Source organism: Exophiala mesophila (genome assembly GCF_000836275.1).
Source record: "Exophiala mesophila strain CBS 40295 unplaced genomic scaffold supercont1.3, whole genome shotgun sequence".
Classification (NCBI taxonomy): domain Eukaryota; kingdom Fungi; phylum Ascomycota; class Eurotiomycetes; order Chaetothyriales; family Herpotrichiellaceae; genus Exophiala; species Exophiala mesophila.
Genome location: NW_015622506.1, coordinates 2,302,529 through 2,327,189, shown reverse-complemented (window position 1 = coordinate 2,327,189; position 24,661 = coordinate 2,302,529). Strand labels below are relative to the sequence as shown.

The window sequence follows — 24,661 nt, the reverse complement described above, 5'->3', positions numbered from 1 at the left end:
CACTGTTGCAGGCTCGCAGTTGAACTCTGGAACGAATGCGTCAACTTCTGCCGTGATACGCGCTTCTGTCAAAGAGTCAAAGTCAGGAGTGCGAAAGCTCTGATAGACCAGATCATTTGTTAGGCCAGGCCGATTTTCAAGGCCACCAGCGAGGACGCCGTAAGCAGTGTATACCAAGGAAGCGTCACTTTTGGTAACATATTCCGTTTCGTTGTAAAGATGCCCATTAAATCTAGTAGCCAATCGCAACTGTGCTTGTCTTTCAGGTAGGACTACCGACTCTTCGACAAGCAAGCCGGTGGATACGAGAGTAACAATCTTCAAGATGACAAAGCCTAGGATGGTGAAAGTGACAGATAGGTGGCCATTTTGGAGAGATTGCCAGAAGCTGGTTAACTGAATAGGCGAGATGTAGTCCAAGAGAAGGCTATGCTTCGCGAGTGCAGCTCCCCGCTCAAGGGTGGTCCAAGGCGCCACAAGCTTATAATGATGATCTACTTGTCGCCAGATGGATACAACGAGGACGAGGACTGCAGTGGGCCCGTACGTCCAAGCGTAGTGGTTATCAACAAAAACAGGAAATCCGTGGTTCTTAGTGTTGAAGTGCCAGATCAGAATCAATGCTACTATCAGGCCGATGAACAGCCCAATGAGCAGGTATAAAACGAATTTCTTTCCCCACATTTGCTGAGATTGTTGCGGTAGCTCAAAGGTTGAGTCGATGCTCTTGAATGAGGAAGTCGGGTATTTGTCCCCGTTCTCGATGGACGGGAATTCATGAAGAGGAGCAGGATGGGAGATCGAGCGCTGCCGCACAGCGAATTCCCAGGTGCGACCGGGCTGGAAGCGAGTCTTTGCAAACATAATCAAGACATGACATTGTACCACATAGCATACATTTCGAGATGATCAAGTGTGGATGGTGCTATGGTGCTGGGCCGGCACGCAGAGTCCTATATCTTACCATAATGGACACCCAATCTTCCTAGGGTCGACCATCCGATTGGCGCTTATCCAAACGATTGCGCCACAGTTGGCCCCATGATCTCCAAGGATGTTGAAGAGCTTCGAGATGTACTCCGTATGCTCGCATCGTTTTAGCGGTCTTGGAAGAGCTTGGAAGACGCCTAGCTGAGAAACGATGCGTTCATTGCAGGGGGTTTTGACTCAAATGTACTGGTTTCCTCACAAGAACTCACATGAAGCATTTACCTGCAACTTACTCTCTCCTAAATTTGCGTCTGCACGAGAAGGCCAAGCGCTTATGTTCAGACGCTAGGGGTTCAAAGGTTTCAGGCGTGAGCGGTGGTATGGTGAGGCCAGGTTCTCAAGAAGCGAACTGGCGGCTAACAGTGAAGTCAGGGCAAAGTTCGTCTCAAGTTCAGACGCGTCAAAGAAACCAAAAAAGGAGAGTCACGTGTTTCATGTGCTTCAACTTCACGTGACTAGTCGTCTAATCTCTTCACAAAATGCGTTCTCGTCTCAACAATCTCAACAATCTCAACTTCTCAACTTCATTCTCAATCTCATCTTCACAAATGTCAGTGTTTTCCATGTTTCTGGCACAAAAAAGCCTCTCGCGCTCCCTTGCTGTCCAACCCACTCGAACCGCGCTTTGTTTATGCTTTGTGCTTGTACTCCATCGCTATCAGGTAAGTGGCTGGAACGGAAATGTTACAGTTAAGAGGTGAGTCAGGCAGACGCGACGTCCTAGTGAAGCAACACATTGGCGAACGAACGACGAACACCCTGGCAACGCAATGTGATAGTGAAGTGGAACATTCTCTACGCATAGTTGCGTATCAACAGTGCGACAAAGTGCTCGCAGTCCATCCTTTCTCAGAGACACTGTCCCTCTCCTTCTTTCTTGCGCTCCTCTGCAATTATCTTTCTTTCTACAACCCAAGCTTCAGAACTGACAAAACCGCATAATTCGCGCTAAAACTCATATCAAACACAATTCAAATCTTTGGATTCTACATAATGGACGCCAGCTTAAACACCGCCATGTCAAGCCTAGACCTCAGTGAGACTGAACTGTCTCCTCTCTCTCCTCTGCCCACCGATGTTCAGCCCAACAAACAGAATGCTGCTACCAAGGACCTGATAGCTATGCCCTGTTTGATCTGTCTGGAAGACATGGTTGCACCCATCAGCGACAAAATCGACGATGCCTTTCACGTATTTCACCAAGACGAAACCATCGCTTGCCCTGTTTGCGACCAGATTACACACATCGATTGTCTTACTAATTGGTTTGACAAACCCCTCACCGAAGACCTATGCCCACATTGTAGAAAAGAGGTATCGGACGAGTTTCTGCTCAAAATCTTCACCCTCGTCAGAGGCCAGGAGGCTGCAACAAAAATTCTACAGCGGAAGAAACAGGATCGGGAGGAAGTAGCGGAGCTCCAGTCGAGCTTCCCCGACCACTGGCGGTTCCTTGTCTTTCACACTAGACAAGGAATCAATGTATATCCTCCCACAGACCACTTCATGGACGAGGATCAAGGTTGGTCAGACCAAGGGGAAAACAGTATATACTCTGACATTCCCTCAACCTGGGGAGAGGAGCGAGATCCTCCCGACTGGGGAATTCACGAGGAGGACGACACGCCCCAATTCGAGAGAGAGCGTGGGCCCGGCTATTGGTAGCCACGATGATGAAAAGGGGGACGTATCTCGAGATGATGCTATGATGTTAGCAGACTAGCCTGAAACATTGTCCGGAGGTCTTACATCGTCAACTCTCTCATCCACAGTTTGACGTCACATCCAAGCACCAAGTTCACCATCTAGATTGGTCCTGCCTCCAGTCTCTTCTACAAGCAAATCAAAGTCTGGACCGATTATTCCACCTTCGAACATGGAACCATTAACAAGCCACAACCATCGCAGGACGCAATTCAAAACTACCTACTATGGGTCAATATAAAGTCAAGAGCTTGTGGTGGTTCCTGAATGTCCACATGATAACATACTCGGGTTAACTCCTTAAAAATGAGCAATAGGCTTATAGTATGCGCAAAGGGTATTCTGCCGTGGTGGTATGGTGGCTTCTAGACAAGATATCTGGAGAACGTGCAGTCCCCCAACCTTTCAGATTCTCCTTTTCCCCTATTCTCATTGTATGTCTTCCCATCGTGATCAAATAAGCCTACAAGCCTCCAGTTCTTGTGCTCACAACTCCAGCACCGTGCTTCACAGTAATGCAACTAACCTCACAGCCCGATTCTGTTTCCTAGCAATGATTACCCGGTCTGGATTCATGGAAGCAATCGATTCAGCTCCGGCGGCCGCTCTCTCCAGCAGTGTCTCTCCAGGTACAATCTCTTTAACCAGTCCCCATGATACAGCACCCTCAGCCGTTAGCACTCTCCCGGACAACATCAAATCCAATGCACGATGGCTTCCTAGTAGACTGAACGCACGTGGAAGAAGTCCAGATATGGCAGCGGAGCCTTTCCGAGGATCCGGTAGTTGAAATGTCGTGTTAGGCGCCGCAAAGACAACGTCTCCGTTGAGTATTGCTTCCATTCCGGCGCCTGACGGTGTTAGCAGACATATGATCTATCCCCTTTCTGATCCCACCCATCCATACCACATTAAAACTTACCATGGACATGCCCATCACACGCCACCACGATCGGTTTCTTCCCATCACGATTCAACAGACCAAAACGACTTCCAGCTGGTCGTCCTCCTTTAGCGGTATCCTCCACATGGACCTGTCCAACACTTCTTCCATATGTTTCACCGGGACCAAACGCACTGTCACCGACACCGGTGAAAACGGCACAACCAAGATTAGGCTCATTGTCATACCATCTCCACAAAAGAGCCAACTCTTTGGAATTTTCCATCGTCAACCAAGCCAATCCATCCCGCCGGTTGATCGTCACTAGTAGAACACATCTCCTTGGAAACCCAACCACACACGCTGATTGATGAGGATATGGTGAGGAAATCCAATGAGGGATGGGGTTTCGAGTCACTCGTATCGACATGACCAAGTCAAGATTTACAACAAGATTCAAAGTGAAAATGTGCAGTAAAGAACTGACATTAGTTTGAACGTAAATCTTACCGTTCACCACGGATTGCAAGAAATTTCAAAACGTCGTTGAATTAGACTGGTATGCGGCTGGGCCATCAGTGAAGTGGCGTTGACCATTCCGTATCACTGGGCTACTGAATTCGACCTGTATCTACTTACGGATGGTGGATGGCGCTGCAGATGCAGGTGTGCATGTGCATGTGCAGGGTCATATGTACGATAAATAGGTAGGTAGCTAGCTACATACCTAACTCGTATGGTATGCGTATGTCCAGTCGGGATATGTTACTGATTCTGGATCAAGACAGGGGGGAAAAGGTCAACGAAAGAGATCTCAAGCCCTTGTGCTAAGAAGCCCCTATCGGCTCCTGTAGCCCTCGGCCCTCTACGCTAGAGTGCAAATACTCGACCATATACATTTACTACAGCGCAACACTAATCCCTCTATCACGACATCTGCCAGCGTGTTTGAACCAACAGAACATCCTCTAGAAGCATATATACCGTGTTGCACCCGCGCATGCTTCTTCAGCAATAACAACACCTCAGAATCCTAAATCCCTTGGACATGTTCGGGGCATTGAATCGGTTCATTGGCCGACTTGACGCGGATCCGGGCCCTAGACAAACCGAACATGGCGCCCAGGACTCGTCCTATGGATTCCAGGTCCTTCGAAACACGAACAAGGAACTTCCTCTGGAGCCCTGGTTTGATTTTATTATTGGGATTAATGGGCATTATATAGTAAGTGCACGGGATTTGATATACTCTGTGAGTCAAAATTGACTTGTTTGTTCAGGAATCACCCGATCCAGCCTTATTTGCGACCGAGATTCGAAACTGCGCAGGTGGATATGCTTCGTTGGATTTGTGGAGCGCGAAGGTATGAGTGAATACACGATTGGAGATTTTCATGGAAGGCAGACATGGCTGATGATGTGTGCTCTAGGGTCAACGAACACATTCTTTGACGATTCCCGTTCCTGCGAATCAAGATGGACTAGGCTTGAGTCTTCAGCTGGTGCCACTCAACGTTACCCAGAATATCTGGCATGTCCTTACGATACCTTCTCCCCTTTCGCCTGCACATCAGGCCGGTCTTCTTCCGCACAGTGACTATATCCTGGGTTCTCCCAGTGGAATTCTTAGGGGGGAGAGTGCCTTGGGTGAATTAGTTGAAGATCACTTAAATCGCAGCTTAGTGCTGTGGGTTTATAATTCAGAATTTGATGTGGTGAGAGAAGTGGAATTGATTCCGAGAAGAGGTTGGGGAGGTGAAGGAGCACTAGGAGCTGTGCTGGGATTTGGTGCTCTTCATCGACTCCCTGTCGGTCTCGGTGAAGAGGTACAAGGTCCAGGAGAGAATCTTTTCGATGCCGACAACAAGGGCTTCGAAACCGACCAGGGAGCCAGTACGAATGCTTTCTCCCCCGCGCCTACACAAAGTCTACAACCACCACCAATGTTGAACCCCAACATTGCTCCTCCACCGATGATAAATCCCAATGCGACACCTGCCACAGCTCCCCCACCCAAGGGCGGTCGTAAATCCCGACATCATGGTGGTTTGTCTCCCAACAGCGGATTTGATGATATTTTTGCCGAAGGAGCAAAGAAAAGTGCCGAGCAAGACCATCCTTCGTCCAGAAAGGGATCACCTTTACCTCCACCGCCCAAGACCGGTTCAGCAGGTGTGACACCGCAGTCGGGCACCCAGGAAAAGTCGGATCCACTTGCACAAGCAGGCGAGGATCTGGGGGAGCCTGGAGAAGCCGAAGAGAGTTGAGATTTGTGACTCCAAGCATGGTCGCTAACCAAAGCACCTATTCACAACACTTGTACCAATTCCTGCACGGTGTTGCCTTTGTCACCTCACGCGGTGGTGGCTGCCGTCTCATCCTGCCACCAGGACATGAATTCCAGAATTCGATCGGTACGCTCTTCAGCAAGAAGTCTACCGGTTTCGGTCTTCATCATATCTCGCAGCTTGATTAATTTGTCTTCAAAATGGGCAATGGAATCTTGCATGTCGGGTATCTTTTTGGCACCGCTAAAGGTGAAACATCGGCCAATGCCAATGGCGCCAATGGCATCTAAACGATCAGCGTCCTGAACGATGGCGAGTTCTGGAATGAGTTGGATGGCTCGAATGACCTTTTCTGGGTCTTTGACTTCTGATGAGTATGAGACGCCATGGACGAGCTGCAGCATCAGGTCTGCGTAGTCATCTGTGAGACCGACCTTGTTTAGAATCTGCTTGGTGGGTGATGTGGTGTCGTCGGCGCTTCGATACTTCTCATCCTCGACATCATGGAGCAAAGCTCCCAAGATGACGCTTAGAGGATTCAGCGCGGGCAGACACGATCGTTTCTGTAGCTCCTCCTCCTTGTCGAGAATGGTCAGAGAATTGGCCACAACGCGTTTGATGTGATTGAAGTCATGGGACGCGTCGAATTGAGGATTAGAGAAGAAATCTTCAGTGAAGTCATAGACTTTTTTAACAATGATGATCTCTTGCTCGGAGAGACTGGGATAATCAGCTGGATGGGCGAATTTGGGTGATGGAGCCATGGTGATTGGTCGGGATGACCCCAGCGACTGCTTGCTTATTATTCACAAGCAACTTTAATGCCCCCAAAACCAGTGTACTCCGTAGTCTGAGACAAGGGATAGAGATGGTTAAGAAAAGGGCTAGGGCGATGAGAATCTCAACGCGGTCGATAAAGAACAATCATGGCATGGTGCAGTGTTTTCCCTCTGACGATCGGATTCGGTTGTAGGTGTCTGAAATGGCTGACAGGACAACAATGAAAGTGAAGTTCTTTCAAGAAGAGCCAAGACGGATTTTCAATAGACGCAGTTACGAACGTTGTGCTTTGAGCTAAATCCGACAACTTAACCCCACCTTCCCACTGACACGAGACCAGACACTTCTCACAAATTATTCCTCAGCAAACAATTGGCCAGAACAAGAAAGATCTTTCAGCCGCATACTGACGGTCGAGCAATGTGCACCTCTTCACTAGGGAAAACACCTCTGACGAGAAGTTGACTCTTCAATCCACCATTAAATACCTTCCAATATGGAATTACACCGACAGCGTTCCAGGTCAATCACGCCAAATACATATACGTAGATTTGTGAGGAGGGTAGTGTGAATCTTGAATTAATGATCCGCAGAACAGATTGTACGGCAGATTGCATAAAGCAGATCCGCTGTTTCCTCAAAGGCTAGCAGACCACCGACATTCCAGCTCCTTGTCTCATCACCCGCGTAGTCGTATAATGCACACTTCAAACTCTTGCATCCGGTTCATATCCGAGTGCTGGGTGCTGAGCATTCGATACAAGGGTACAAGATCATTGCCACGGTTGGAGCTGTGAAAGCGTGCCGGTATCCGTTTGGCGTCATGAATTTGCGAATCAAAAACGCCTTTGCCGAGGTCATTCTCCAACACAAGGCCATCTTATCCGGCTACCAAGAACCAAGACCACAGGTAAGACTTCTAATAAGACCTTATATTCATGTGGTGTCTATATCGTCAAACAAACGTTACAGGTCAATGTGGATATTGGCTCACCAGATTCTCTTTCCATCAATCCGCATTACTCAATGCGTCCATGAAGACCCCTACGTATTCAACGGAGAATGGCTAAACGCGAGCATGAGACGCTCGCTGAAGATGGGCAAGCAGGCCATACGGCGCCCAGCCTCCCTTCCGTGGTAGAGATGCACGACAGAGCAGACGAGGTCTCTATTGCATCAGGCCCTGTGTTGCATGACTCAATCCCTTTGATGGATCTGAGTCGGGGCGTGATAGGCTGGGAGTCGAAAGAAGATGTGCTCAATCCTCGGAACTGGAGAACGAAGGACCGCAGAACCCTGATGCTTCTGATGTCAATCATCGCCACCATCAGTCCTATGGCCTCGTCTCTTTGTGCTCCAGGTATCGCTGACACCATGGCCGACCTCCATGAGCCATCTCGAGTTTTGGGCTCCCTGATGATCACTATCTTCGTTCTCGGGTATGCCGTCGGTCCCCTGTTCCTTGCCCCTCTTTCCGAGATGTATGGGCGTTATCCTGTGGTTGTGATATCAACATGGTTTTTCATCGTCTGGCTACTGGGATGCAGCTTCGCTCCTAGCATGTCCAGTTTGATTGTGATGCGATTTCTGGCCGGCGTTGGTGGGTCTGGCATTATCACCATTTCCCCAGCCATCGTGGGAGACCTATACCCGGTAGAACGCCGAGCTTTTGGTTCTGCCATCATCGTTGGCAGCCAGTCCACAGGGCCCATTAGTGAGTCTTTCTCTCGTGAACACTATCGAAACTTTTCTCACGTGTGTTTATAGTTGGTCCTATTGCTGGAGGATTCATCACCCAGTACCTAGGATGGCGTTGGGTAGGTTCTTGACTCTTTCATAACGGGTTCTCAATCTCTGACCATCGAGTAGTCGTATTGGATTCTTGTTATTTGTGCCTCCACCATCACCGGTCTCACGACCGTGTTCATGAAAGAGTCCAACGCTGTCGTGCTCCTCGAAAAGAAGGTGAAGAGGCTGCGGAAAGAGCTAGGACGAAACGACCTGTATTCCCCGCTGCAACCTCAGATGTCGCCCTTGGAGCTTGTACAGAGAAGTCTCTTGAGGCCACTGAAGGTAAGTGTTTTGCTCTGGAGTCGAAGCATCCAGCAACTAAATTTGTCATAGCTGCTTGCCAAATCCCCAATTGTGCTATTGATGAGTGTGTTTGTCGCAACAGCCTATGCATTATTATGTGAGTCTGACCGTTGATGTTGGTAACGTCGCTAACTCATATGGCAGACCTCATGTTTACAACCATCCCAACCGTCTTCGAGGAGACGTATGGATGGTCAGCGCAGCTCGCAGGCTTGGCGTATCTTGGATGTAAGTATTGTGGGCGTACAGTGGTTGAACTCGCTAATCATTTCCAGTGGGAATTGGGACATTCGTGAGTGATGTTTGAAAATTGACGAGATGCCCAATGGGACTAACCTGGGATTCGCTCAGATTGCTCTAATAGTCTTGATGAAGTTCAACGACGCACAAGTGGTGAAACTCATGAGACAGAATAACATGATTTTCGAACGTGAGAGAGCAGCTGACACGTATACCGAGGCTTTGATTGCGAGACTGACCTTTGTTAGCTGAAATGAGACTTTCAACAACAACGTATTGCGGATTCTTGATGACGATATCCTTGATTTGGTACGGCTGGGTAACTGACAAGAGGTCGCACTGGTAAGTGGTTAGAAGTGGGATTTCCACACTCGAATATAGACTGACAACGGCGACAGGAGCATTGCGGTTGCTAGTCATATTCCATACGGGTTTGGTATGCTTGGGGTCTTCCTTCCCTGTCAGACATACATGGTGGATGCGTTCCCACTACATGCAGCATCTGCTGTTGCAGCGCCAACTGTCATGCGGTCATTATTTGCAGCCTTTTTTCCACTGGTGGGACCACCAATGTTCCAGAGTCTGGGCTTAGGCTGGGGAAACACCTTGCTAGGATTCATTGCATTGGCACTGACGCCCATTCCGTTGGTGTTTTATCGGTTGGGAGGCCCATTTCCTGCCACACAAGTAGTGGTCACTAACAAGTAATAGGTATGGCGGTATGATTAGGAAAAGATTCCCCGTGCAACTCTGAATTGGAGGCGAAATTGGGATGCCATATGGCCTTGCTGCCTTTGAGCCCTTTGCCTCCAGGATATGAGGCTACTGGCTCGCTAGAGAGGTACCTCACATGTACATGAAGATGGTCACGTGGTCGAGCTGGCCGTTGTAGATGTGCCCTCGCTTATATAAGCTAAACGCCAAACGGAGATCTAAGGGTATCTGGTCCGGCAATCCGATGAGGCTGTCAGAAGCAAAGGAGGAACCGGTATAACCATATCATTGTATTCAGAGCGCCAGCAAATGACACCAACAGTGAAATATCGGTGTAGAGGGCAAGACGGGTCACCGTGTCGAGGACCAATCAGAGGATGTGGGACGGGACGGAAGAGAAGTGAAGATATTGCAAGTGACCAACCACAAGACATCCCAAGGAACCGGACCATAGGCGTCAGGCTGCAAACGCCTACGATTGACTTTTGGGCGGGACAATACCCGCATGTGGGAGATTGACCAGGCGTGCCTGGCCAGAGTGAGAGACAAGGAGATACAAGTTTCGGGTGCCGATGTTCTTAGGTCAAGATGAGGTATCATGGTGAGATGTGCCGTTTACAACAAAAGCAGCCAACCACGCCACCTACGGCAAAGTTGGTGCAATCGCATGAGTTTGGTTTGTTTCGCGAGTGGCTCCGGGGGAGGCCAGTGAGGGGCACACTGGACCCCGAGGGACTCTCGGGCCCGAGGCCCTCCTATCTACCAGAATGGGATTCTTAAGGAAGGGATGAAAATGCCATGCTGGCAACAGTGGGATTTGGGCCCCTCGGCCGCCCGTGGCGCACGGAAGATGGCTCCGGGGAATGTGTCCCTATCACACACCCCGTTCCATTAAGCGAAATTTCGCCATTCCGTCACCCTGCAGGCCACCTACGACATAGCATATGCATCAGCATCAATGTTGGTCCAAGAATAACATTGCAGAAAAAATATCTGAAGTCCAGAGAAAGATACAAGAGTAGTCGAACGCTTTAGTTTATGCTTTTGTCTGGGGGTCTACTGGTAGCACTAACCAGCGCCGTCACTCCTGTGTGTGCGTGAGTGCGCAACAGGGTTTGCCGCTAAATTGGCAGGCCATGCCTTCCTTGATTTAAACCCGCCAAATTCTGTCGGATCGGTCGATCAATCTGGGTTGTGGCAAGGGCAAACTGTAACTGTGTTTGCCACTGTCGCTGCCATTGCCACCTATTTCACAGCCCGTGACCTTGTAATTACGCGTCTACAGCATATATTCACGCGCCGAGGGAAAGAGCAAAGGATATGAAGTACTTCAAAGTGCAGTTGCACGAGAACTTGTAGCCTAAGTAGAAACCTCCGCCCTTCTGCCCCTCCACCCAATGTTGGTCCGCACTTCCCCCACCAGGACGTGGAATCAATGACGGGCTCATTTGCAATCTTTGAGTCTTGTATGGCTATCGAGTTGAACGAAGGTCTGCCTGGGGGACATTGTCCCTCTTCTTAATGAACTTGTACACTTGTGCATCACCATATGCATTCAATGTATTCAACTTCTCAAGGAGCTCAAAAGAATCCAAAGTGCGTGTGAAAGAATCCCACCCCCCACCACCCAGGTAGTTTAAGTACTACTGTCGCTCCCTCGGCCTTTAGAGGTCCTTGGCCAGGCATGCCAGGTGTCAGAAAGGGTCGATCATATGGACAATGTTGGAACAAGATGCGCAGTGCATCCAACTAAAGCCCCGTAGCCCCTCGGCCCCCCCCCAAACTAGCCATTCAACTACCTTAATTCCCATGCTGCTTCTATCCTGAGAAGCGTATACATTAGAATTGCCCATCCTGTAAAGTGGAAAGATCCAAGGCGCTCAAGCCGCATGCCTAACGTACCTAAGGTACCTAGTGGTCAACTCCCGGCCCCGCCTTTACCTCGCAATCCATCTTGCATTTCATCTCCACCTCCGTCCACTCCTGCTACTCTCTTCTGTGTGCCCGTACCCAAGTTACTCCCACCACTTACTTTGTAACAATCCATCATTCTCGCTGTCGCCAACTTCTGCTCGCCCTTCTGTCGTTGGCTCTGACCTCAATCCCCTCCTGCGGCTCCTCCACAAGTATCACACAAACGGCAGTGTCTACTTCAATATCATTCTTTACCCCATCCAAGTCCAAATGTTACCTATCCTAAACAGTTCACTCTCAATTCCCACCTCGAACGCGATCCCTCGCACGACTTTCATACTCCCAGACCGAAATCACGGCCCTTGTCCTAACTAGACCCATTGATGTACATACCTCACCTCGCGAGTCCCCGTTCTCTGAGGGCTAACTCTCCAGCAGACTGTCTTCACTACTCCTCCGCATACCTTACAGCGAGCGCATGCAACCTGCAAACATCACTCATACCCACCAGGCCATCCTGTCCTCCTTTTCGGAACCATTTATTTTTGTTGCAACAGTCGCCACTCTCACTACTTAGACACTGCCCCCTGCAGTACAGACTTCGGCCCATTTTGCTCCATCGACAACAAGAACGGTGCTCTTGCGGGTGGCCATGCCCCCCCGGTAGGCAGTCCGTGTCTCTCCAACCCAAATGACACGCCCAGCTTATACACAATAATTGAGGCTGTTCGTTGCCTGAAACATCCAGCCTCCCACACGGACGAGTCGCAGACGAGGTCAACATGTCTAGGCCCTCTTCGCGTTGTGCCTCCCAAGAACCTACAGGCGTGCCTGCTCCTTCGACGCCACCACAACCCGAGTCTCAAGAGCCTGCAAGCATTGATCGTTCAACACCACAACCTCCTCAGCAGCCTCCAAGATGGATCTCCATAGCTCCTGCTCAGTCTCCGGTCAGCATCTTCACAGGAAGGCCCCGCGAGCCCCAATCTCCAATTCAACCCCCCCGACCGGGGCAATCTGATGACGGCCCTTCTCTCGCAAGTCCAGGTTCTATCAATCGTGTCTTTCCTATCCGTTCTGCCGTTTCTATCGATCCAGCCGCCACTCCTATGCCACAAAGCGAGACTTCGGCTGGCTTCCCAGGGTTCGCGTCCGCCTCCAACAGACGGTCTAGTAGAGCAAGTCTCCCAGGTCGCCTCCCTCGCTTCGACTCTGTCCGGAAGGCCGACTCTGATGTCTCTGACACCGATACCAGCGACACCATTCGCTCCATTCATACCTCTTCTGCCACAGAGGTACAGCCCCCACATCTTTTGATGCCTCGCCCACCCTACAAGGACGACGATTCTGTCAGGTCAGACGATGGCTCCAGTGTCTCTGGAGGCGTCCCTCTCTCCAACTCCAAAGACGTTCAGCTTGTAACCGCTCGCTTTAAACATGTCGTCACCGATTCAGGTCACGCTGTTATTACAGGCCGCGACGGTGAGACCCTTCAACGCTGTGAGGACGAACCCATTCACATTCCTGGCGCTGTTCAAAGTTTCGGCTTGCTCATTGCTTTACGTGATGAGGATGATAAATTGGTTGTCCGTGTCGCCAGCGAGAATTCCGCCCGCATCATTGGCTACGCTCCAGATCAGCTCTTCAAGCTCAGCAGTTTCTTGGATATATTCACCGAAGAACAGGCCGACAATCTGATGGACCACTACGACTTTATCCGAGATCAAGAGCCTCGTGATGTCGAAGCCAACGGACCTGAAGTCTTCATGGTCTCCTTGAGGCCTCCAGGGTCCCGAGTCCGGAAATTATGGTGCGCCATGCATCTGACAGAAAGCGATCCCTCCTTAATCATATGTGAATTTGAGATTGAAGACGACAAGTTGAATCCCTTGATCTCTCAACTCGACGCCATGACGCCAGAAATCCCCGAGGATACTTTGAGCAGCAATCCAACCACCGAAGAGTTCATTGACAGCACTGTCAACATCAGTAAACCTTTGCGAGTCCTTCGAAGTGCCCGCAAGAAACGAACCGAGGCCGCTGCCATGGAAGTCTTCAACATCATGTCTCAAGTTCAAGACCAGCTTTCGAACGCTCCAACCTTGTCCGTCTTCTTGAAAGTTCTCATTGGAATCGTCAAGGAGTTGACTGGTTTCCATCGAGTCATGATCTACCAATTTGATCAAGCCTGGAATGGCCGCGTTGTCGCTGAATTGGTCGATCCTCGAGCAACCACAGACTTGTACAAGGGCTTGAACTTTCCTGCCTCTGATATCCCCAAGCAAGCAAGAGACCTGTACAAGGTCAACAAGGTGCGCCTTTTGTACGACCGAGATCTCGAAACCTCTCGTTTGGTCTGTCGAACCATGGAAGACCTGGAAAAGCCACTCGATATGACACACGCAAACCTCCGGGCAATGTCGCCCATCCATCTGAAATACCTCGCAAACATGGCTGTCCGGTCATCCATGTCAATCTCCATCAACGGCTTTGGTGAACTCTGGGGCTTGATCGCCTGCCATTCGTACGGTCCTCGAGGCATGCGTGTCTCATTTCCCATTCGCAAAATGTGTCGACTAGTGGGAGACACGGCCTCCAGAAATATCGAGAGGCTATCATATGCTTCTCGCCTCCAAGCTCGAAAGCTGATAAATACCACCTCATCAACGACAAACCCTTCAGGCTACATAGTTGCTTCCTCGGAGGATCTGCTCAAGCTTTTCAGTGCCGAAGTTGGAGCACTATCTATTCGCGATGAAACCAAGATCATGGGAAATCCACGTGGCCATCTGCCCGAGATTCTAGCCATGGTAGAGTATCTCCGAATGCGAAAGATGTCGTCGGTGTTTTCATCACAAGATATTATGACCGACTTTCCCGACCTGCGATACGAACCCGGTTTGAAATACGTTGCCGGTGTTCTTTTCGTCCCCCTTTCTACAGGCGGTAATGACTTCATCGCCTTTTTCCGCTCTGGGGTTCTGCAAGAGGTCAAATGGGCTGGTAATCCCTACGACAAATTCATCAAAGAGGGAACCGAAGGCTACCTTGAACCTCGAACGAGTTTCAAAGCCTGGACGGAAACCATTGTTGGACGCTGTCGAGATTGGACCGATGATGAAATCGAGACAGCCGCCGTTCTATGTCTGGTCTATGGCAAATTCATTGATGTATGGCGACAGAAAGAAGCAGCACTGCAAACAAGTCAGTTGACTCGTTTGCTCTTGGCCAACTCTGCTCACGAAGTGCGGACTCCGTTGAATGCTATCATCAATTATCTGGAAATCGCCATGGAAGGCGCTTTGGACCACGAAACAAGAGAAAACCTAGCCAAATCACACTCAGCCTCAAAATCCCTGGTGTACGTGATCAACGATCTCCTCGATCTTACCAAGGCAGAAGGTGGCCAAACTCTGGTCAAATCGGAATCCTTCGACCTCCTCAATACCCTCAAGGAAGCCACAGACCCATTCTATGGAGACGCCAAAAGAAAGAATCTCGCTTATCATGTCAAAATTGTGCCGGATCTGCCACAACATGTTATCGGAGACCATCGAAGGGTGAGGCAAGTCGTTTCAAATCTAATAGCAAACGCCTTCCAGCACACGCTGGTAGGAAACGTGAGTGTAGGAGCCAAGATTTCGGATTCCCCCCAAATCCAGGGGAAAACCGAGATCGAGGTAGCAGTGGAAGATACCGGCAAAGGCATGCCACAAGCAAAGATCGACGCTCTATTCCGAGAGCTCGAGGAAGTTTCGTACGAGGAGGATCTTCCCCAGCAGAAAGCGGTAACCTCAGATGCTTTCTCCTCTGAGAAAGGAGATGAGCCGTCCCACCTGGGTCTAGGCCTCGCTGTGGTTGCTCGAACAATTCGCCACATGAATGGCCAGTTACGTGTGAAGACCGAGGAGGGCAAAGGCTCGACATTCACCATGTTGTTGACGTTTGACGTATCAGGTTTAGATCAAAATCAACTCACCAAGGAGCCTACCCCCCCTGGCGGAAGGAGTCAGGCAATCTCGCCGACTTCGTCAGGAGAAGTCACGCTGATTTACCGCACGACAAAAGGACGACCTGGACAGGCGCCGTCTATCGCTCGAAGAGCAAGCGCAGAAAGCTCACATAGCCTGGCCAGTCTCAAAAGTGGCAAGAGCACTACGAGCATACTCAGTGAGACCAGTCAGAAAAGCGATGCGGATAGGTTGATTGATGCAATCCAAGAACCTCTTCGATTTTCAGAAGAAGGATCCGGCGGCGTGTCTGACAGTACGACGATCAAGAAACGTACATCGGTGGGCTCGGGCTCGAACACGCCCACGTTGCCATTGAGTCGCGACATGTCTTCTCCGTCGGCCACCAAGACGCCTGTTACTTCGCCTCGCAGCCGGCAGTCGGCCTTCCAAAAGCTTCCAGGTCAGACTCCAATTAGCGACTCTGGAATGCCTCTGCGACCTGTTCGAGTCCCAGATCAGTCTCTAGAGCAAAACGAAAGTGGAATGAAGGGTCCAAGAGTGGTCTTTTCTCCCGAGCCTGACCTGATAAGTCCTTTATCGGACATGGCCGACAAGGATCGATTTATTTCAGGTGACAAATTCTCAGTACTTGTTGCCGAGGACGATCCCATCAACAGTCGAATCATGAAGAAACGACTAGAAAAATTGGGCCATGCGGCTTACATGACAGTCAACGGAGAAGAGTGCTCCTCTGCACATGGTGAAGAACCGACCAAATTTGACGCCATCTTGATGGATTTGCAAATGCCGATTGTAGATGGGTTCAGCTCGACCAAGATGATAAGATCAACGGAAAAGGTGCGGCCGTCATCATGCCTCTCGAGCCGGGCAAAGCTCAACGGACGAATTCCCATATTTGCCGTGTCAGCTTCTCTCGTGGAGGCGGATCGTCAGAAGTATATCGACACTGGGTTCGATGGGTGGATTTTGAAGCCGGTGGATTTCAAACGGGTGGATCTCTTGCTGCGGGGCATTGTAGATGAAGACTGCCGCCGATCGTGCGTGTACAAAAATGGTACCTGGGAGTCTGGGGGTTGGTTTTCTGCCAATTCAAGTGGAGATAAGATGCAGCAGCCAGACACGACCCCGAGCCAACAGAAACCGACGTTAGAAGGAGAGAAGCTTCACGAGCCAGGTACACAAGCTGCACCTGATGTCACTGCGACCCTGGAGGATCGGCAGACGAATGTGTGAAGGGTGGGCCACGAGAAATCCACCGACCAATATGTTTGGCTAGGAGGGCACCTGGCTAGGAGGGCACCTACGGGTTTGATACACGTCTCAACGCATGGATGGGTGTTGATTGCGTATAATTCGCGAGCAGGTTGGGGGTCGTTTGGATCTCGCATGGTTCGGGTTATGGACGACGGCAGTGTCGTTGGGACGAGGTAGCCCTAATATGAGTTCTGGCGACGGCCACCTATATTGACGGATTCTCTGTAACAGTACATACATGGATAATGACATTGATGTCCCCTAGAGAGTGTTGGGTTAATGTTGGATAAGTGGGGTTTTGACGGGCGTGGGAAATACTTTTTATTCATAGTGAAGGTGATGATAATGACGAGGCTGGCATGTTGAAGGAGGGAGTTAGGAGGGACGAGGGGAGTACAGTAAGTATGCTGGCATACTGTCCATATCCTCCGTAAGTAGACCCGTGACATCAGCGGCAAGATCGGGGCACTAAGTAGAGCACTAAGTAGAGCACTAAGTAGAGCACTAAGGAGGGTCGTGGGTCCTACGTCCTACTCCCTACGTCCCAGATCATAGATTCGTGAGACTGTAGACTTACCTGTGTCGTGTGAATGAACGAGTTAGCCGTCGGAGTGTAAAGTCGACCATGTCGAGTTACTAAAGGCAGTTCTATTTCGACATGCTTTCGCTGTACTGATCAGGAATAGGTAGTGGTTGTGTTCTCGTCTCGAGCAGTGTGGGTATAATAATGTTAATAATATTAATAATATCATGAGACATCTACCCTTGACCTTGACGACGTGAAGCGGCAATCTAAATTTGTGGAGCCGAGGTGATACTATCTCCACATGTCACCAGATTCATTCATGTAGCACCATGTCCAAGCATGAGTGAACAAAATACTGTATGGTATATATCATTAATTCATAATATTCGAGGGCTCATATCCATGACTCGTGACCTGGACTATTGACACACTGGGTCTCGACCTCATGACTCACTCCGACAATTACACATGTCATCTTCGCCGTGTCCGATGCGAGACTGTGAGCTGTCTCAAGGGGCTAACATCCTGCCACAAATTGAGACCATCGATATCGTTGGTATCTCCATACCACAAGAACGTGGTCATGATATCTCTGAGGCTGAACCAATCCATGATGCCCATGGCCTTGGTCATATGAGCTAGGGCTTTGAGGTACCATTGACGTTCGTTGGAGCCGATCGAAGCAATGGCGCCCATGACCATGACCCAGAGAATAAAAGAGGGCACTTGAGGGTACAATTCTCGTGACTGTGGGTGAGACAACCACAAACGAATGTCGGCAGCAAGTCGATGGAACGGTGCAGCAATAGCGGGGATTGGATAAGTCACCAGCAAGCAGAAAACCACGGTTGCCATCCAGCAAAGGCGATGGAGTGGGTTGAGCATCTCGTGGCCTGATTCGCTCGGAGCTAAAAGCATGAGACCATGCTGAACAAAACTTCTTTGCTGGGACATTTGAAGGGTTGAATATGACTCGGGACGACCGTGGACGTAGTCATCGATGGAAAGGGTGTGTTGAGTAATCCAGCGAAGGACGACAAAGAGCTTGGAACCGCTTACGTCGATATCAAAGGTTGGTAAAGACAGGAAGGCTTGACCTAGTTCTCGGAGAGGATGATCAAGTGGTGTGGTTCGCAAGGGTGGTATCAAAGTGGGGTTTATCGAGACAAATGGATGGAGAGGTTTGGTTAAGGCTTGAGTTGCCATGATGACGTCGCCGCTTAAGATTCATCAGTAAAGGTTGGATTCAAATAGAGTCGGCCGTTAGACCTACTAGGAAATTGCTTGAGCCAGTCCAGGGAACTGAATCTTGTGAATCCCCCCACGGAGGTTGATCATCTTGGCCAATCCTTGGAGATGGACATGAACAGCCTCCAATTGACCACCATAAACATTCAACATGGCCAGACCCTCTAATGGACCCTGATTAGGACCCTTGACAGCAGATACCGAGCGGAGGACACCATGGTAGGCGAGGGAGTAGACAGAGAGGATATTTTCATCGGAAAAACTGGCGGGACCATTTTCGAGAAATCTCCTATGTACTCCGCGAATGGTTTCGGTGTAACATTGGACTGATTCCGAAGTTTCTGCAGTATAACCAAGAAAGGCTTTGTTTCTGGTGAGTTGACAGAACAGGGAACCGTGGAAGAGAGCCCAATCGTTGAAGGTAGCCTTCATCCAGATCTTGGTCAAATCGCTCATGATGGCACCAGGGCGGGGAGGAAAGATGAATGTCATGAAGCCCATCACTGCGCAGGGTGAGCGATTGTCCTTGTGAAGCGAAAGGAGAGTGTGTAGATGGTCAAGAGTGTGATGAACTTACATTGATCGAGCACGGGACTCACGAATTCCTTGGGAAGGTCGGAAGGATACATTTCGAAGGGGTCGTGATGTCCTGAAATATGAGAGCTGGGTAGGTAGGGAGTGGTTTCGGAGGTGCGACGATTAGGGTCAAGCAAGAGAAGTGCATGATCGGACGAGTTGAGGAAGTCATCTTGTTGTTCTTCGTCGCTCGTGATATGAGTCAAGGAACTCAGATTTGAAAGCCATCCAGAGCTCTGAGTGTTACTTGTAGATGGACGTTTGGTCGAGGGAGATGGTAGTTTAGCTTTGACATGACCATGACCGAGTTTCCCTGGGACATCGACGTCGGAATGAGGGTGAGTAGACTTCCTGGCGCGTCGCCAATGATAGTTTGAGGCATTGGACCTCACCAAAACCTTGTTCTGAAATCGTTGGGCATCGGTCGAAGGATTCGCATCAACGAATTGAAAAACTTTGCTGGGTTTCGAATTTGTCGATGTTGTCGGTCTTGCCGTGGTTGGGGGATATGATTCATGGGAAGGCGCGAGTCCAGCAACGGCGGAGGAAGGTGCAGTTGGAGAAGAGGAAGAAGATGATGATGATGTCGCGGCAGGCACGGTAGTCGCGGTAGTCGCGGGTATGTTGGTGAGGTTGAGTTCGCTACCGTGGCCGTGTCCGCCTACTCGACCCTGAGTGCGCGAGTGATGAGAATGAGAGCGAGAGCGATTGCTGGCGGCGTCTGCTTGACTTTTCCGGTTACAAGGTTTCGTCCGTTTCGATCCTCGAATTATGTTACTGCTCTTGTCGTCCTGTTCATCACCGTCGCCTTCTGACGGGTATATTATGGCTTTCGCCGGGGACATGTCCTACAATATGTCGACATGTCACAGGATAAGAGAAATAGATTGTAGCTTCAAGAGTGTGTGGTTGTTCAAGTTTGGAAGATGAACGAGGTGAAAGCCCCCACAAGAAGCAACAGATCGCCGAGGCTGAGTGATCCAGGTCCACAGGTACAGGTCCGGGTGGCCAGGTCCAGGTTTGACGGTAAGTAATAACGGTTATTTATTGGTGGCCAACAAGAGTCATTCGGGCGATAGGTTGTAGGCATGCCTAGCATGGCTGAGGGGCCTCGGGCCCAGACGCTACCGCCGTCCCAGCAGCTTGGTGATTGATTCGCTCTGATTCTGCGGGACAAGGGTGCCGCGTCCGCTAAGACCCAGCCGTTTGTTGGGAGCGGGCTGGCCATCTTCGAAAAGCACGCACATGCCGACTGTCAACTGCCAGGACTGTCTACAGGTATGCGCAAATACGGAGTACTACCGATGGTACATAGGCTAGACACAATTCCCAGGAACTGTTGTAGCGGTATACTCAAAAAATGGCAAATGATGTAATAATGAATTAATGTCGACGCGTCATGGAATGGTCTTGGGCATGATTGTTGATGGTTAATGGCGGCTTGAGTGCCAGATCGTTTGTTGGCTTTCTCCCGGCGGTAACAAAAGTCCTCCAGGCTTGCAGATCGGGGGCCCGAGGCTACTGGGGGGGGACCATCGACCGCCAAGGACCAAAGTCTCAACCTCAAGTCAGCCAGCCTCACTTGAACCCACTTGGGGCGATAGAAAGAGAGAGGGGTTATGTCAATGTCCATACTACTACACACTATTGACCATGTAGCGTGTGCTCGTACCACGGGAACAACCTGCATTATTGCCACATTTTGACCAACGAGGCCATTCCAAGACACGGAATCTGGGGTACATGCTGTGCCATTTCAGCAACCCATGATGCCTGAAGCGTCTCATAATTACAACTACTTCCTTGGATGGCGCGGCTGGTCAAACCATCAAAGCCATCCTGTCCGGTCACTTACAGATTAGTTGTGTCTTTGATGTCTTTGATGTCTTCAATGGCCATTGGCACTAGAGGGGCCGACTCACTGCTTTACGTACTGGGAGTATTTAGTACGAGTCGACACACACACACCACCCTGGCGATATGTTCGACCTGTTCCATCAGAAGCAGGTATAGGCCTGGCCATGTGTTACTCCTGAACCACGCCACGCTCGTCAGAGAATGCGAGTTTCAAGGAGTTCGACTTTATCAACCCGTGCTTTTTGTTCCCGAGATCATCTTCTCCCACATACCCACGTGTGATGCATCCATCGCCAGACTGAACTGAACTCTGGTCTGGCTTTCTGTCTGTCAAGCTGTCCCTCAATGACCACAGCATCATCCAACCACCTGGTCACAAGGCTGTTACAGTTTGTGAAATGCTCCCTGTGCTCCTCCAATGCCCTGTTGCAAAAAAATCAAAAACGCCCCAAAGCTATGCTAAAGACGTACAATCACCATGCTATCGGTGACCCCCTGACCATATGCTATCGCACGCCAGTCATTCAAAGTCCAAGTTCAATCCAAAGATTCGTTTCGTTCTTTGTGCGCATTAGATTTCATCCTTCTCGCCACACGACAAGACACCAGTCAGTCCATTATGGGTAGGAATGATCAGCTCAGAGTCGGTGATACCTGGTATCGGGACCTTTGGAAAAAGGCTTCTGGATTCGTGCGCGGTTTATGCAAGTCGGTGCTGACGACAAAAGCTCCTCAATCCATGTCCTCGTCGTCATCAAAGTTCTCGTCGTCTTCGTCGTCCAAACTCTCCATTGCATCCTTGATGAATTGCGCCGCCTGTCCATCCGAGTTAGTACGATGCCTTCATAACAATTTCACAAAGACCAGCTTACCTTAGGATCCAGGTTCAACGCCATGGTGAAAGCTCGGACTGCATCCGCTTTCATCCGTAAGGTTTTGTAAAGTCGACCCATGAGGAACCACACATTGGGCTCATCAGGCACCACATCTCTCAGGATCAGCAATTCGGCAAGAGCCTCCCTCGGCCGACCCAAACTCATTAAGCATCTCGCCTTCTTGAATCGACTCAGCGCACTGCTTGGTGCCAATGCACAGGCCCGTGTATACATCTGGAGAGCTTGCTCAGGGTCTTTGAGTCTCTCTAGCACCATGCCGATACAGCAGATCAACACCGCATTGCCTGGGTTGATCTTGGCCGCCGTTCGGTAGTGTTTCTCTGCAATGGCAAATTTGCCCATCTTCTCATACACCTTACCCAGACCATACCACGCATTGTAGTGACGGCCGTCCACCGCGATCGCAGATCGGTAAGCGTCAAGGGCCTTTTCAAACTCCTCATTTTGAACATGTTCGTGGCCCTCTAAAGTGAAGCCGTACGCAAAGCGCGAGTCCAACTGCGTTGATCGACGGAAGCACTTGATGGCTTGCTCGTGTTCGTTCTGTCTGGAAAACGAGTTTCCGACTGCACACCAAGCCTCAGGAGACAATCGATCCACTTCTACCAGCTCATGCGCAAGATAGGCCAGCTCAATCTCCGACTTGAGGTGCCACAGCACCGTCGAGTAGATTTCCATATCTTCCAGCCGTGTCGGAGCCATCTGTCGAACTCGAATGAAGAACTTCTCCGCCTCAGCGTGTGACGCTTGCTCGTAGTATGCCTTGCCAATTTGTGTCAAAATGTATGGCGTCTCACGTTGGCCCGAGGGTAGAGAATTGTAAATTTGAATCGCCGTTTGACAGTCATACGTCGACAAGGACAGATGAGCAGACGCCATCCGACCGAATAGATCCAGAAGCGCACTGATAGCGTCGAGATCTTTGTTGATGGCCATTTCAGCGCGCACTTTCGCATTTGGCAACGGTGGCACTGGTGGAATGATGCTGCTCCCCTTTTGATCCCTAACTTCTGTTTCCCCAGTCTCCGTCGATCCAGTGCGCGTGCGGTTTCCGCTGACAACCCGGCCTACCGTCGATGTGGTTGCCACTCTTCCTCTGACAGCTGGTGCCTTTGCTTTTTTGATCTCACGCCCTTCGCGCAACCCTAGCGTATTGGCTAATGATGAAATTTTGCTGCCCGCTGTACTCGTCGCACTGGCTGGTCGAGATGTGTTGAGCAGTCTATTGCTTCTCCTCGTTCCCTCCGCCATGCTAGACGATGATTGTGTCGAGGATGCTGGTTGCCCAGAAACAGTTCTCTTAGATGGGGCAGTTGGAGCTGGAGGATCCTGCAAGACGGTTGGGTCATCTGACTTTCCCTTGACTTTTGCTCTACCCGTGGCACTCTTCCAGCGAGGAGGAGGGTCGACGTGTGCTTCCATCGTCGCCTTTGGTTTGCGTGATGGTGCTGGAGGGACATCGTGAAACTGGTTGACCGAGGTCCCTTGCAGAACGCCATCGTCAAACTCAGCGTCAATGGAAGGTGTCCTAGAGATCTCTTCATCGAGAATGCTGCTGGCGGTGTTGATACTAACTTTACTGCCATTCTGCTTCTCCCACAAGACCGAGTTGTTATGAAGAATGTTGCCGTTAGGTTTCTGAGATGAAACGAATGGGTCTGGAACCGCTGGCTGACTCGTTGACAGAGGTTTGTCGTAGACATGTGCGGAGTTGATGTCAGATTTTGAGAATTGTTGGTAGGCCAACTCGGTCATAGTCTTGATGTCGGTGGTCATTTTGTAAACATTGGGGATGCTGACTTTGGCGCCGGCGTCGCAGAGCCCAATCAGAGCATCCCACATGAAAGGATTCATCTTCAGCGCGGTAGCCCAACACTCGACGGCCTGATCCATGTTCTTATGGCCCTTGTACAATTTTGCTTTGAGTGACCAGACCGCAGGAGCGTCGGGGAGATGTTGACGACGAATCTCGTTGTGTTGAGCCCAGGTGTTGCGACCCTGCCACATGGGTTTGCTCTTCTCCAAAGCGGTGATGCCGTCGACATATCGGCCGAGCTCGAGAGAAGCTTGTGCAAAGACATAGCTACAGCCCAAGTGAGTGCCTCTGATGCCAGAAGACCGACTGGTGTCCCAGGCGGCTTTGACATACCCTGATTGAAGTTGGCAATAGGCGAGGAGGTATGAGGCTTCGGCAGAGCGAGGTTCATACGCGACAAGGCGACTGGCCAAAAACAATGCATTTTTCAACAAGTTGTTGTCGAGATGGTAGTAGATGAGTTGCCGCAGCTGAGCCGCGACGTGGGCGTTGGTCGGAGCCATTGCTGCATGAGAGCTAGTGGAAAGGACGGAGAAGAGGAGGAAAAGGGTGAGCGTGCTCTAGGAGAGGAAGAGGAGACACCGAGAGGGTGGAGGCGAAAGAAAGATTGTGGATGTTTGTGACCATGAGCTGCGTGGCGTCAGCGGTCCAAATAGCGGATGCAGAGCAAAACAAAAGAAGCCGCGATGTGCAATCTGTGGTAAGGACAGAATCAATACATTAAAATTAAGATTGGAGGTGAGAGCAGATGGGTCCAGAGTGGGAGGAGGGGACTGGTATCAATAGAAGATAAGTTGACGTCGACGACGACGAGACCAAAGACTTGCAAGCGAGAATAAGATGGCGACAACGAGGGCGGTTGCGGTTGCGGTTGCGGTTGCGACTCGTGATTTGGACGAATGGATG

The 24,661-nt window shown here is 50.3% G+C and overlaps 8 protein-coding genes across 8 annotated transcripts; 4 read left to right on the top strand and 4 right to left on the bottom strand.

Moving 5' to 3' along the window:
* Positions 1-2,007: 2,007 nt before the first annotated feature.
* Positions 2,008-2,655, top strand: PV10_04429 (uncharacterized protein; the record flags this gene model as incomplete). The annotated part of the gene is made up of 1 exon (XM_016368978.1): positions 2,008-2,655. The coding sequence occupies one exon, from the start codon at positions 2,008-2,010 to the stop codon at positions 2,653-2,655; it is 648 nt and encodes a 215-aa protein (XP_016224766.1).
* Positions 2,656-3,201: 546 nt separating this feature from the next.
* PV10_04428 (uncharacterized protein) lies at positions 3,202-3,863 on the bottom strand (the record flags this gene model as incomplete). Its single annotated transcript, XM_016368977.1, has 2 exons — positions 3,202-3,545; positions 3,617-3,863. The coding sequence occupies 2 exons, from the start codon at positions 3,861-3,863 to the stop codon at positions 3,202-3,204; spliced, it is 591 nt and encodes a 196-aa protein (XP_016224765.1).
* A 699-nt stretch (positions 3,864-4,562) lies between these two features.
* PV10_04427 (uncharacterized protein) lies at positions 4,563-6,692 on the top strand. Its single transcript, XM_016368976.1, has 3 exons — positions 4,563-4,802; positions 4,858-4,941; positions 5,008-6,692. The coding sequence occupies exons 1-3, from the start codon at positions 4,626-4,628 to the stop codon at positions 5,842-5,844; spliced, it is 1,098 nt and encodes a 365-aa protein (XP_016224764.1). The 5' UTR covers positions 4,563-4,625; the 3' UTR covers positions 5,845-6,692.
* Positions 5,302-6,826, bottom strand: PV10_04426 (uncharacterized protein). The gene has a single exon (XM_016368975.1). It carries the CDS (start codon positions 6,627-6,629, stop codon positions 5,931-5,933), a length of 699 nt encoding a protein of 232 aa, XP_016224763.1. The 5' UTR covers positions 6,630-6,826; the 3' UTR covers positions 5,302-5,930.
* A 510-nt stretch (positions 6,827-7,336) lies between these two features.
* Positions 7,337-10,337, top strand: PV10_04425 (uncharacterized protein). The gene is made up of 10 exons (XM_016368974.1): positions 7,337-8,360; positions 8,414-8,463; positions 8,516-8,719; positions 8,771-8,837; positions 8,885-8,968; positions 9,016-9,032; positions 9,092-9,170; positions 9,229-9,322; positions 9,379-9,639; positions 9,692-10,337. The coding sequence occupies exons 1-10, from the start codon at positions 7,709-7,711 to the stop codon at positions 9,732-9,734; spliced, it is 1,551 nt and encodes a 516-aa protein (XP_016224762.1). The 5' UTR covers positions 7,337-7,708; the 3' UTR covers positions 9,735-10,337.
* Positions 10,338-11,694: 1,357 nt separating this feature from the next.
* Positions 11,695-17,168, top strand: PV10_04424 (uncharacterized protein). Its single transcript, XM_016368973.1, has 2 exons — positions 11,695-11,993; positions 12,047-17,168. Exon 2 carries the CDS (start codon positions 12,391-12,393, stop codon positions 16,813-16,815), a length of 4,425 nt encoding a protein of 1,474 aa, XP_016224761.1. The 5' UTR covers positions 11,695-11,993; positions 12,047-12,390; the 3' UTR covers positions 16,816-17,168.
* Positions 17,169-17,723: 555 nt separating this feature from the next.
* PV10_04423 (uncharacterized protein) lies at positions 17,724-20,098 on the bottom strand. Its single transcript, XM_016368972.1, has 3 exons — positions 19,188-20,098; positions 18,636-19,113; positions 17,724-18,581 (listed from the first exon to the last, which is right to left on the bottom strand). Exons 1-3 carry the CDS (start codon positions 20,029-20,031, stop codon positions 17,834-17,836), a joined length of 2,070 nt encoding a protein of 689 aa, XP_016224760.1. The 5' UTR covers positions 20,032-20,098; the 3' UTR covers positions 17,724-17,833.
* Positions 20,099-20,781: 683 nt separating this feature from the next.
* Positions 20,782-24,646, bottom strand: PV10_04422 (uncharacterized protein). The gene is made up of 2 exons (XM_016368971.1): positions 21,916-24,646; positions 20,782-21,859 (listed from the first exon to the last, which is right to left on the bottom strand). Exons 1-2 carry the CDS (start codon positions 24,256-24,258, stop codon positions 21,776-21,778), a joined length of 2,427 nt encoding a protein of 808 aa, XP_016224759.1. The 5' UTR covers positions 24,259-24,646; the 3' UTR covers positions 20,782-21,775.
* Between the last annotated feature and the right edge of the window lie 15 nt (positions 24,647-24,661).

Bases quoted from the DNA above. Each gene is read 5' to 3' on its own strand.
- PV10_04427 (XM_016368976.1), top strand. From the start codon at position 4,626: ATGTTCGGGGCATTGAATCGGTTCATTGGCCGACTTGACGCGGATCCG. The intron at 4,803-4,857 runs GTAAGTGCACGG...TTGTTTGTTCAG, and splicing joins GGATTAATGGGCATTATATA to GAATCACCCGATCCAGCCTT. The intron at 4,942-5,007 runs GTATGAGTGAAT...TGTGTGCTCTAG, and splicing joins TGGATTTGTGGAGCGCGAAG to GGTCAACGAACACATTCTTT.
- PV10_04426 (XM_016368975.1), bottom strand. From the start codon at position 6,629: ATGGCTCCATCACCCAAATTCGCCCATCCAGCTGATTATCCCAGTCTC.
- PV10_04425 (XM_016368974.1), top strand. From the start codon at position 7,709: ATGGCTAAACGCGAGCATGAGACGCTCGCTGAAGATGGGCAAGCAGGC. The intron at 8,464-8,515 runs GTAGGTTCTTGA...ACCATCGAGTAG, and splicing joins AGTACCTAGGATGGCGTTGG to TCGTATTGGATTCTTGTTAT. The intron at 9,323-9,378 runs GTAAGTGGTTAG...CAACGGCGACAG, and splicing joins ACTGACAAGAGGTCGCACTG to GAGCATTGCGGTTGCTAGTC.
- PV10_04424 (XM_016368973.1), top strand. From the start codon at position 12,391: ATGTCTAGGCCCTCTTCGCGTTGTGCCTCCCAAGAACCTACAGGCGTG.
- PV10_04423 (XM_016368972.1), bottom strand. From the start codon at position 20,031: ATGTCCCCGGCGAAAGCCATAATATACCCGTCAGAAGGCGACGGTGAT. The intron at 19,114-19,187 runs GTAAGTTCATCA...CACCCTGCGCAG, and splicing joins GAGTCCCGTGCTCGATCAAT to TGATGGGCTTCATGACATTC. The intron at 18,582-18,635 runs GTAGGTCTAACG...ATGAATCTTAAG, and splicing joins CTGGCTCAAGCAATTTCCTA to CGGCGACGTCATCATGGCAA.
- PV10_04422 (XM_016368971.1), bottom strand. From the start codon at position 24,258: ATGGCTCCGACCAACGCCCACGTCGCGGCTCAGCTGCGGCAACTCATC. The intron at 21,860-21,915 runs GTAAGCTGGTCT...TCGGATGGACAG, and splicing joins CGTTGAACCTGGATCCTAAG to GCGGCGCAATTCATCAAGGA.